The 13,041-nt window shown below is 32.1% G+C and overlaps 1 protein-coding gene across 1 annotated transcript in view; it reads left to right on the top strand.

Annotated features, from left to right (window-relative positions):
- The window catches only part of KIF11 (kinesin family member 11), a 40,122-nt gene that overhangs the window by 8,282 nt on the left and 18,799 nt on the right, over positions 1 to 13,041 (top strand). The window contains exons 7-13 of the mRNA XM_006925947.3: positions 2,138 to 2,228; positions 3,106 to 3,348; positions 4,504 to 4,599; positions 8,417 to 8,505; positions 11,462 to 11,549; positions 12,170 to 12,358; positions 12,983 to 13,041. The exon at positions 12,983 to 13,041 is cut by the window's right edge and continues 149 nt beyond it. Coding sequence (XP_006926009.1) covers positions 2,138 to 2,228; positions 3,106 to 3,348; positions 4,504 to 4,599; positions 8,417 to 8,505; positions 11,462 to 11,549; positions 12,170 to 12,358; positions 12,983 to 13,041 — 855 coding nt within the window. The remainder of the gene's footprint in view (positions 1 to 2,137; positions 2,229 to 3,105; positions 3,349 to 4,503; positions 4,600 to 8,416; positions 8,506 to 11,461; positions 11,550 to 12,169; positions 12,359 to 12,982) is intronic.

The raw sequence follows: 13,041 nt of genomic DNA, 5'->3' as shown, positions 1-13,041 counted from the left end.
CCCCTGTGTATACGTAGAACATAGTTTAAAAACCCCTGATTTGAGTAAGGATTAGAAGAAAGATAAATGGCTTCATTTTACCTTTTCCCCAGATTAAGTATGATTGACAAAACTTGTATATATTTAGATTGTACAGTGGTTTTTTTTGTGGAGCTTCATTTTAATGTAGGAAGATGGATGGTCACTAACACTGACTTTCAAGGAGAGAAAGAGGCATATTTGACAGCACCCCCTATTTGGATGAATTTCATATTTTACAAATGCAGTATACCAAGGCAGAAGTGACTTTTTCTATTGGTCTTTGAAGGAAATATCAGAGTGTTATTGAAAGAGCAGTGGGTTGTAAGTAAACACCAAATGTTAGTATTTAGTTCCAGTTCTACAGTTAACCAAATATGTGACTTCGGGTAAATAAATGAACATATCCAGATATCAGTTTCCCTGAACTACAAAATGATTATTAGGACTAGATCTCATTTCTTTGCTCCCTTACCATTGAAAATTTGTACAATATTCTTTACAATTATAGTTGCAACTATAAAAATATGTATGTATTTAGAGAAAGAAAAAATAACACGAAAGTAATTAAGATCATGGAATTATGGGTGATTTTATAATTCTAATTAAATTTTCCTATACTAGCTTTCCATTTTTAAAACTTAAGTTCTAAATAGTTTTATTTAGAATTTGGAGAAATGAATTTAAGACTAGATAAAATTTCTGTAAAAACTCTGAAATATACAGATCCTATTATTTAGTATATTTGTATAATTTAGGTCTCTTTTTTTGTATGTAGACTAAAGATCTCTTTTTATGAATGTGTGGGATAAAGAAAAGGAAAATATTCAATTTTCTAAAACCAGAGTTGACATCTGTGCTTAATTGCATTAATTACATAACCTTAGGCTAGGAATGGGTAAATAATGATAGAAAAATGTGAAATATGTATTATGATTCAGGTTTAGAGTTTATATTTTTCCTTGAGCCTATCTCCTCTTCTGTAATTTTAAATCATTTTTATAAAAATGATACTGTAAAATTTTCCAAGTAACATGGAGAGTACAAATAAAAAAGTTAAAAATGACCATATTCCCCATTATCAATGACATTAACAAATAATGATGTTCACCAAATGTTATTGATACAGAAAGGAAAGATGTCTTTGGTTGTCTATGTAGTTATGAGCCACATAACAATATAGTTGGTCATTGACAGACCACATATATGACAGTGGTTCCATGAGATTATAATGGAGCCGAAAGATTACTATTGTCTAGCAATGTTATAGCCATCAACAACATTGAGTCAATGTGTTACTTATGTGTTTGTGGTGATACTGGTATAAATAAACCTATTGTGCTTCTGGTCGAATTAAAGTATAGCACATGTAGCTACAATAGTAGACTGTACCATCTAAGTTTGTGTAAGTATATTCTATGGTGTTCACACAACAATGAGTCACCTAACACATGTCTCGTAATATCCCTGTCAGCAAGCTGTGCATGACTGTGTAATTTTTGTATCCCTCATAAAAGCCGAATGTCGAATATCGGTATATAGCTTAAGATACACTTTGGAACACTTTATAATCTAGCAGTGATTATCTTGTAGTGTTTAGGTAATCACTGCTACTTACTATTTCTGCTGTTCAGGGAAAGGAGGTACCTATTTCTAATGGTGTTCTCAGAGTAGAGCAGTGTACTTTTACAGCAGTTGACACTGTGAGAGAGTAATCTGATGGCTTGCCTGGTGCAGTTCAAATTTATGGTAATGACATATTTCAGGTGGTTCTTGTGAATAGGAAGATTGATTTCAAGCCTTCCTGTCTGACACACCAGGCAACTTTTCGATTCTACCCAAATCTAGCTTTCAGAGGAGCCTGAGAATTCTAGCTTTTAAGTTTTTTAGAGTATTTTCAGGTAGCCACTTACTGGGTTTTTCTCTGAAGGCAGCAGGTACAAGAAAGCAAAAACCTAATCTTTGTATTATCCACTCTCTGTCTTCTAAATTCTTACTGATATCTCTTGTCTGATACTATATTTACCCTTCGGGATTTAGATCTTTCTTGTCAGTATTTTATAGAAAGCAAATAATGTTTCGCATTATAGTGACTGGGCAACTTGGTCTTGTTTTCCAGCCGTTCTCACTCAGTTTTCTCTGTTACAATACATATGAAAGAAACTACAATTGATGGAGAGGAGCTTGTTAAAATTGGAAAGTTGAATTTGGTAAGCATCTACCTTAATACCACTGTTTTGTTCATTTAATTAACAAATAAAATTATATATTTATAAAATTAATATATTTGAAATGATTACCACAATCAGATTAATTAACACATCCATCACCTCACCATTACCTTTCTTTTGGTGAGAGTGTTTAAGATCTACTGTCTTAGCAAATTTCAGTATAGTATTAGTAACTATAGTCACCACAGTGTATATCAGATTCCCAGAACTTATTCATGTTATCCACTGAAGGTTTGTACCCTTTGACCAGCATCTCCCTGTCTGCTCCTGGTAACTATCATTCTACTCTCTTTTCCTATGATTTTTGGCTTTTTTTCCCCCTGATTTCACATATCAATGAGATCATACAGTATTTGTCTTTTTGTCTTTCTTTGGCTTATTTTCACTTGGCATAATGTCCTCTAGATTCATCCATGTTGTTGCAAATGGCAGAATTTCCTTCTTTCTCATGGTTGAATAATATTTCATTGTGTATGTATACCACATCTTTATCTATTTATTCATTGACAGACACTTAGGTTGTTTCCTATCCTGGCTATTTTGAATAATGCAATGGACATGAGAGTACAGCTATCTTTTTGAGATACTAATTTCATTCCCTTTGGATATATATTAGAAGTAGAATTGCTGGATCATATGGTAGTTCTGTTGTTTCATTCTCAACCACCTCTTAGAGCAACCTGAAATTTTGTACTTCTAGACAAATTTCTGTAGTCACTGAGTTATTAGTGTTGTAATAGTTGTTAATTATAGAAAAATAATTTTGCTGGCTATTTAACATATATAATAGGAGAACGAAAATCTTTGGGTCCAAATCCAATAGGCTGACATCTTAATTTTATTTTTAAAATTCGAGGTTGATCTTGCAGGAAGTGAAAACATTGGACGTTCTGGAGCAGTTGACAAGAGAGCTCGGGAAGCTGGAAATATCAATCAATCCCTGTTGACTTTGGGAAGGGTTATTACTGCTCTTGTAGAAAGAACGCCTCATGTTCCTTACCGAGAGTCTAAACTAACCAGAATCCTCCAGGATTCTCTTGGGGGACGTACAAGAACATCTATAATTGCAACAATTTCTCCTGCATCTCTCAATCTTGAGGTAAGCCCTTAGAAAGGTATCTGCAAGTGTAGTAGCTGTAATTCTTAGCTATCACATTATTTTAAAAGTATTAATTGGCTTCTTTAATTCTATACTGTAATAAAAAGAATATGGACATTGCATATGGACACATACTGGAGGACACCTCTGAAAAATTATCTTTCTCCTCGCTGGCAGTGTCTTAATTAGCCAGTTAGTTACTGTTTTTTCCTGCACATTCTTCAAAGAAAATTGCTGTGGTCTTTAGCAATGGATGGTTACATGACATATGGAGATTTAACTAGAAATGGGTTAAGGGAATGCTAGTGTTATAGAGGCTTAGGGAACACTGAAGATGATGGGGTTGGGTGTTTAAGAACAGGTGAGAAGACCAAGAGAAGCAACAAAGATGGCAAAATCTACTCTTATTTTATTACAGTCATCTACTTTAAATGGAGCTAGAAAAGCTTTATAAGGTCTTTAACTCCTGTCCTTTTTAAATTGAAATACAATTCACATATTATAAAATTTACCCAATAAAGGTGTATAATTCAGTGATTTTACTATATTCAGAGATTTGTGCAACTATCACCAAAATCTAAGGTTAGAATATTTTCATAACCCCAGAAAGAAACACTGTTACATATGAGCAATCACTCCCTGTCTGCCCCCACTCCCAGCCCTTGGTCATTACTAATCTACCTTTTTAATCTATAGATTTGTCTATTCTGGACATTTCACATAAATGGAATCATACAATAAGTATTCTCTTGTTACTGGTTTCTTTCACTTAGCATAATGCTTTCAATGTTCATCCATGTTGTAGCATGTGTCAGTACTTCATTCCTTTTTGTAGATGAGTAATATTCCATTATGTGGATAGTAGGACATTTTATTCATCAGTTGATGGAATCACTGAGTTTTTACAGACTAGTATAAAGTAAAAAATTATTAGATTTAATTATAAAATTAAAAGACCCTGAAAATTGAAGAGAAAGGAAAAAAGATAAGGATATTTTGAATAATCTCATTTTTAAAGGTTGAGTATAGTAGTCTTAGTGGGTAGATTTTTAGATTGCCCATAACCATAAATTACAGGTTATTACGTAGTATATTTTAGATAACAGATCTATATTATTCTCATAATATCTTTAGTAATTTGCCTTTTCATCACAGGAAACTCTGAGTACATTGGAATATGCTCATAGAGCAAAGAACATAATGAATAAGCCTGAAGTTAACCAGAAACTAACCAAAAAAGCCCTTATTAAGGTAATTGTGAATTTTCATGGAGTAATGTAATCTTGTTTGACAAATGTGAAAATAAAGGACTGAAATAGATAATTGTTAAAAAATTTACTAAATCGCCTGTGGTAAGGCTTTCCATCTAATGATTTAAAATACCTTATATGTCAAAACGTCTTGTCTTTTTTTTTTTGAATTTTTGAAAGAGTTTATTTGAAACACGCTGATGATGTATGCCAGTGAGCAAGATTTCAAATTCTTAAAATGTTTTTTCTAATGTTAATATTTTGACTTTAACAGCCTGTCAAGTCGGCAAAATTTGTAAATATTTACATTTACAAATTTACTTATTTTCTTACAGCTTAAGGATATAATTACCATAACATTCACCCATTGTAAGCCTACAATTCAGTGATTTTTAGTACCTTTATAGAATTGTACAACATCACCACAATCTAGTTTTAGAAATTTTCAATCACCCAATAAAGTTCCCCTCTGTCCCTTCGCAATCAGTCAACCACGATCTGCTTTCTGTCCGTAGACTTGCCTTTTCTGGACATTGCCTATAAATGAAATCATATAATCGGTCTTTTGCATCTGACTTCTTTCCCTTGATATAACATTTGGACTTCATCTTTGTTATAGCATGTACTAATAAGTTATTTTTATTGCTAAATAGTACTCTTTTATACGGATAATATCACATTTTTTTTATTCACCAGTTGGTTGACATCTGGATTTTTTTAGTAATGCCACTATGAACATTCATGTACAAGTCTTTGTGTTGATGTGATTTCATTTCTCCTGGGTGGATACCTGGTGGTTTAATTTCTGGGTTGTATAATAAATTTATGTTTAACTTTTTAAGAAACTTTTCCAAATTGGTTTGTTCCACTTTAAATTTTACCAGCAATGTTGACAGTTTCCAGTTTCTCCTCATCCTCTCCAACACTTGTTATAGTCTATCTTTTTAGTGTATATCTTTTTTTGTGAAACATCTATCGAAATCCTTTATCAAATTTTTAATGGGTTGTCTTCTCATTATTAAGTTTTAAAAAGTTGTTCATATCTTATAGATACAAGCCTTTTATGAGATGATTTGTAAATATTTCCTCCCAATCTGGCTTTTCTTTTCATTTTCTTGGTATTGTTCTTTTTTTTTTTTTTAATTAAGTTTTTATTGAGATAATTATAGATTCACGTGCAATTAAAAGAAATAATACAGGAAGATCCTTTGTACATTTTTTCAAACTATAGTAAAATGTCACCTAGGGATATTGACATGAATAACCATCCACTGATCTTATTTCCCAATTTTCCTTGTATTCATTTACATGTGCGTACTTAATTCTATACAGCTTTGTCACATGTGTAGGTTCATGGGTCCACCATCATAGCCAAGATATTGAACTATTCCATCACCATGAGAATCCTTCATATTGCCCTTTTGTAACTACTTCTTTATACCCCCACCTTCCCTCTGGAGCTAATATCTGGTATCCACTTACCTGTCCTCTAAAAATTTGCCATTTCAAAAATGTTTCTGAATGTAATCACATAGTATGTAAACTTTGGATTGGCTTTTTTCACTCAGCTGAATTCTCTGGAGGTTTACCTGAGTGGTATGTATCAATATATCTTTTTTTTTTTTTTTTGGTGCTGAGTAGTATTCCATGGTGTTTATGTGTGTGTTCATGTGTATATGTGCATGCACACACACTCACACCTTATACATACAGTTTTTGTAACCACTTGTTGAATGACATGGGATGGTTTAACTTTTTCACAGTTGTAAATAAAACTAATATGAACATTTGTTTAGGAGTATTTGTGTAAACATAAATTTTCATTTATCTGGGATAATTACCCAAGAGTATAATTGTTGGATTGTGTAGTAATATAATGGTTTTTTAAGGAACTGCCAAGCTGTTTTCCAAAGCAACTGTAACATTTATATTTCTACTAGCAATGTATGAATGATCTAATTTTTCCACATCCTCACTAGCATTTGTGTTTAACTATTTTTGTATTTTAGCCATTCTGATGAGTGTAATCAGTGATAAATCTCACTATGGTTTTAACTTTAATTTCTCTTACATTGCTAAGATATTGAACATCTTTTCATGTACTTATTTGCTGTTTGTGTATCTTCTTTGGTGAAATATCTGTTCATATCTTTAGGCCCATTTTCTAATTGGATTATTATTATTTTTTTATTGTGGTTTGAAAATTCTTAAGATATTCTAGATACTAGTCCTTCGTCATAAACGTCATTTGCAATTATTTCCAAGTCTATAGCTTGTCTTCTCATCTTCTAATGGGCTTTTGCAGAGCAAGTGTTTTTAGTTTTAACATGGTCTGTTTCATTAATTTTCCCTTTTATGGATTGTGCTTTTGGTGTTCTAAGAACTCTACGCCTTGCTCTAGATCCTGAAGATATTTTTCTTTCTTTCTTTCTTTCTTTCTTTTTCAAAACATGTATTACTACATTTCACATTTAAGTCCATGATCCATTTTGAATTGATTTTTGTATAACATGTAAGACTTAGGTCAAGGTACATTTTTTTCACCTATGTGGGGGTCAGGGGTCTGGATTGCTTTAGCTTCTTTTGTTGAAAAGGCCATATTTTCTCCACTGAATTGATTTTGCACCTTTGCGAAAAATCAGTTGGGTATACTAGCCTGGGTACATCTCTTGGCTCTGTTTTGTTCCATTGACTTATACATTTGTTCCTCCACCAGTACCACAGTGGTATATACACACATATACACACACACACACATATATATTATTATTATTTTTTAATAGTTTGTTTTAGGATCCAAACAAGGTTTACCCTTTGTGATTTTTGGATATTTCTTCCATATTTTTTCTCTCTGTAATTGTGGAAGTACCTGTATTATTTGTCCTATAATATCTTTTGACATGCTCTATCTATTTTTTGTGTTTTCTATAAAATGGTAATTGGATCTTAAGGCTTCATAGATTCAAGTTTTGTTTTATTTATTTTTGGCAAAGCTACTTTAGAGATGGTAGTATGTTCTCCCACCAGGAAACACATTTCTGGTTCTTTTTCTTTTTATGAGGAATTGATGATATTCAGTGTCTTGATCCGTTAGTTCTTTAAGGTTTACAAAATGGTAATTTTCTATTTCAATTGTTCTTTCTTAATTGATTGCCGGACTAGCTCTACAAAGAGGAACTTTCAGCTACCCAAGGGCATAATTTTTTAGAAGAAACGCAGGAAAAATGCTCGATTCATTTCCTTTATTTGACAGATTTGAGAATGAGTTGGTTTCCTAGCTTTCTTAATGCCATTATAAGCTCACGGACTTATTTGTGTTAACCTAGTATAGTTATTATCCTCACTGATGTTCAAATTTTCCCACCTTTGGTCAGTGGTGACCTCCTCAAGTGGGTTCTTGAGTCCTTTTCACTAGCTTCCTTCTTATTTTATTTTGCTAGCTTCCTTCCTATTTTATTCGACAAGATGTTCCAGGTTCATCTTGAATGTTTCTTGCCCCATTCCTAGAGTCAGACACTTCTCTAAGGAATCCTGTTTCTTTTTAGTGTGAAATACTATTGGAGACCAGCCTAGGTACTGGAGGTTGTGTTTTTTCTTCAGAAGCCCATATTTTTAAAATGAGTACATTTAAAGGCTCTTTGAAAGCTGTTGAAAGATTTTGTCCTAAACAGATTAATATTAAATGAAAAGTATAATTATGGATTTATATCATACTTTTTTATGCTTTAAAAAACATAAAAGGGCTAACTTTATGTTTTATTTGTTGGATATTCTCCCCCAAACGAATGCTTAATTGACACAACATTCTTTTTGTGTAGGAATATACAGAAGAGATAGAGCGTCTGAAACGAGATCTTGCTGCAGCCCGTGAAAAAAATGGGGTGTACATTTCTGAAGAAAATTTTAGGTAAGCCTTTAGCTATGGAAGTTAATTTCCAAGAATAAGCATTTTCTAATAGGTTATTTGAAGGAAGATGTACTTATCTGATAGATGGTAAATCTTTATATCTAGTTCCTCCTAGAAACACTTCTTTTGTTTTGACATTAACAAGTAGTTATCAAACAGTTTGAAAATTTTTTTATATAACTTTACTTTTTAAATCATTATAAGTTCACAGGAAATTGCAAGAAGAGTGCAAAGAGGTCCCATGTATTTTTCATCCAGTTTTCCCATTGGTTACCTCTTATGTAACTTTAGTACAATGTCAAAACTGGGGAATTGACATTTGTACAATGTGTGTATAATTCTATACATTATCACATTTGTAGATTTATATAGTTCTATAATTAAGATACAGAACTATCCTAGCATTACAAAGTTCTCTCTCTTGCTACCCCTCTGTAGTTATACTCATCTTCTTCTCCAGTGATCTCTAACCACTGGCAACTGCTAATTTGTTCACTTTTTAAAAAGGGGCAGAAGGATTATAACTTGAGAATTCCTGATTGCATTGATTCTTGAAGATATTAAAGAGGGTGACTTTAACATGGGCATTTTTTAAAATTAATAATGATAAAAGATAGTTAGAGCTAATTGATAATAACAAAAACATTTTATTATAATCTTTTCCTCTTTTATAGCTATTACATTATATGATCATTCTGATAGTATGTAAATCAGTGAATAAACTCATTTTTTTCCATGTTATTATCAGTTGTCATAGTGTACTATATCCTCCTGATTGGTTCATATGCTAACTTTACAAATGCTCAAATTTATATGAGTATCAAAGACTATTGAACAATAATTCTCCTTTCATTCTTTCTATATAATTTTAGTTTTGTTTGATTCTTTCATAGCCCGGACCCAGTTGTCAAAAACATTTTTACAAAACTCTTTTTTAAATTTTCACTTAATTCTTAAACTTGATATTGGTTTTTGTGAGTGTGTGTTTCTCTGGTTTTCAGATGTACTTCCTTCCCATATACACTACAGTGTTTCATTATATTTTTCAATTGTTCACTTTACAGATGTCCATTTTCTATCACTTTTATATTTTTATACATTACTTTTTATTGAATAAACACTTTTTATATTTTAAGTTTGTTATCAGAATGCTCTAGGTTGTTAGAATACCCAACTTAAATTGTCTTAAAACACCAAGGTATAGAATGAAGTTCCAAGTTATTGAACCTAGTAACTCAAGGATCCAGTTTCTGTCTCTTCTCATGCCTGACCTTTTTGGTGGCTTTCTCCTCAGGCTGGCTGTTCATCAAGGATGATGGTCAGCAGCAGAGCAGCTACTTGCTGTCATTTAGGTCCATTTTAGATGAGAGGCTACCTGTCCTTTAACCATCAAAACTGACCAGGGGAACATAACTCATTGATAAGTTTAGGTCTGAGTTGTATTCATATATGAACCAATAACTGGAAAAGGAGTTGAATTTTCTTGATGGTCTTGACCAGTCAGGCTTTTAGACCCTAGATGTGTGGGGATGGAGTTAGGAGCCTCCATACAGTTTGGCTACTGCACAGTCAGGGGAGAGTCATTCCCTCAAGGAAATCTAGATGCTGGAAATGGGTGCTTAGTAGGCAACCAATAAATACCTGCAAGTGATTTTTGTCCCTTAATTTACTAACAGTATTTTCTGCTGTTAGTAGTCGAATATTGGACATTGTAGACTAATTGTCTAATCTTCTTCTGTTCATCTCTTTGATATATTTTAGGTTAAGAAATAACTTTATTTTAGTTTGTAAATCCTATGATTAAAAAGACAGTGTTTAATCTTAATAGGCATGAGAGGCATAATCTGAAACAAAGTTCTTTCTGAAAAAGTCAGAGATGGATCACAAAAGCTACAGCCAACAATTAAAACAGGATAATGCTTTATTTACCCCAAGCTTAATAGATCTTTTAAAACTATATCATCCATGAGATAATAATGTTGCATTACCTCTTGTACATTCAATATAAGAAAAGCATTTCAAATATCCTGTTCTACATGAAAGACTCATTTCTAATAAAGAACTAATATAGTTAATCAAAAGACTATTAGAGTTAACTCTTCTCTTACACCTCACTTCTAGCTTTTCTTTTAATTAATATCTCTAGCTGATAATTTGAGGAAATTTGCATTCACAAAAGAATCTTTGTCATTTAAGCAGTGCGGAATAGAAAATTGTTGGTGGTTATGAAGGAACTAGAAGGTAGAAGAATAGAAAAGACCGCACTCACTTCTGAAACTTGCTGATGCTGCAGAAATCAGAGACTCATTAAAGTGGACCAGAATTACCTGGTCCAAAATGACAATAATGCCGAGGCTGAGGAAGTGCTCTAGCGAATAATCCTTTGTTTGCCTGAGGATTTTTGTGGTGGTATGATGATAGTGTGTGATTTGGGGTGTGTATTTGGGTATGTATGCAGGCAGCAAGAGGTCTAATTGCTCTGTCTACATACTTTAATCCAGTTCTTCAGTTTTTAGCCCCTTATTTCATCCCTCACTCCTGCGATCCTGATGCATTCAAGTCCCATGCCTTTCCTGGATTCTCTGTATTCTATTTATGCTACATATTCCTGATTACAAGTACTTAGGTTGTATTGTCCCTACCTCTTACTTTATGTGTTACATTCCTGTTATATTTGCTTCTCCAATTTTTTATACACACGTTTTTTTCTCCCTCTTAGATAGGAGATCTCAGTTTCAAGATGGAGATAACAAGAAAAACAATTAACTATTGAAACAAGAGCAAGGAATACATTTGTTTTTTGCAATTTATATTTATTGCTTATTGACACCTAAGCATTATTATTACAATAGTGATAAATGATAGAACTGATGTGTAACTGCCACAATTGTGTTAGAATAAATTTTATAGGAATTAGAAAAAAATACTGTTAAACTCATATTAAACTTTATTTTAGAGCCATGAATGGAAAACTAACTGTTCAAGAAGAACAGATTGTAGAATTGATTGAAAAAATTGGTGCCGTTGAGGAGGAGCTAAATAGGGTAAGCATTCAAATAACAATATTGAATGTTATGTAAAAAGCAAATATTTAAAGAAAATTTTAGAATGAGAGGGACCTGATATTTTTTTCTTTAGGATTTTTTTTCTTGCTTATCTTTATACTAAAAGTAAGTTGTATCATAATTTTATTATCGTCAATCATGATGAAGCTGTCTGTTTTGACACATTAATGCAACATTTATAAGAAGTTAACTGAATTGTGCAGTTTTTATTGTTAAAGTTAAATACTGTATACTGAGACTTTTTCATTAACATGTTTATCAGATCAGAGAATGCCAATTTTGGTAGAAAACAGTTGTTAAATAACTAAGATGTAAAGACCTGACCCTTCTGTGCCACCCTCACATTGGCAGTGTTGGAAAAATCTTAAAGAATTAGCACTACTACACTAGACCTATTAATTGTTTTTAATTAATTTATAGGAAGAAACTAGAAGCCATGTAAAAGGTGCTAACCTACCTGGTAACTTACACCATGTTACAATTTTGCATGGAAATAATTTGGTTCTTCTAATATTATATTATGAACTAGCCAGGTATCTCACCAACCAGTTCAGCATTTTTAATTCTTAAAAAAGAAATGTTTAATGTGTTATATTTAGGTTACAGAATTGTTCATGGATAATAAAAATGAACTTGACCAGTGTAAATCTGACCTGCAAAATAAGACACAAGAGCTTAAAACCACTCAGAAACAGTTACAAGAAACTAAATTACAGCTTGTTAAAGAAGAATACATCACGTCAGCTTTGGAAAGTACTGAGAAGAAACTTCATGATACTGCCAGCAGGGTTTGTCCTTTGTTTTGGTTTGTAGTCTCATTGAAGAAATTAGAATAAGTAGAAGTAACTTACTTTGCTTTAGCGTTAATTGTGAAATTCTATTTATTCATTTCAAGGGACATTTCTGTCAATTTAAAAAAATGTTATTTTACTGTTTTATCTAAATTTTCCTCACTGGAGATGCTAACTTAAGAAAAAAACTATTCCTAAGGTTTTGACTTTAATATACTTTGTGGACATTTAAATAATGATATTGTGATGCTTTTCTCTGTGATCATGATTGAAATTAATCAGTCGTCAACTTAGTACCTTTTAATGATAGAAGATGTTGAAAGTATTTAATTTTTTATTACGTGTACCTTTGAAGAAACAGTAACACATAATAGGAAAAAAAATTGTGAGGGAGTGTCATTAATATAATTGACAAAATCAGTTTTCTTTGCCTAGATAGCTAGGGAGGGGAAATAAACATTCTTGGAGTAAATTAGCATGAGTTTAAAATTTTCTTCTGATACAATGTGTAAAACTTGATAGTTCTTATTAAGTGAAATTTTTATGTAGCACAGATATTTTCATTAGATAGCTTTTGTAAGATTCAACTTATCAACATTTATTTATAAAAATCATATATAGTTGCTTAACACAGTTGAAGAAACTACAAAAGATGTATCTGGTCTCCATACCAAACTGGA

This window comes from Pteropus alecto, unplaced genomic scaffold, assembly GCF_000325575.1.
Source record: "Pteropus alecto unplaced genomic scaffold, ASM32557v1 scaffold88, whole genome shotgun sequence".
Classification (NCBI taxonomy): Eukaryota; Metazoa; Chordata; class Mammalia; order Chiroptera; family Pteropodidae; genus Pteropus; species Pteropus alecto.
The sequence above is the reverse complement of the archived record's forward strand: the minus strand, read 5'-3'. Positions and strand labels throughout refer to the sequence as shown.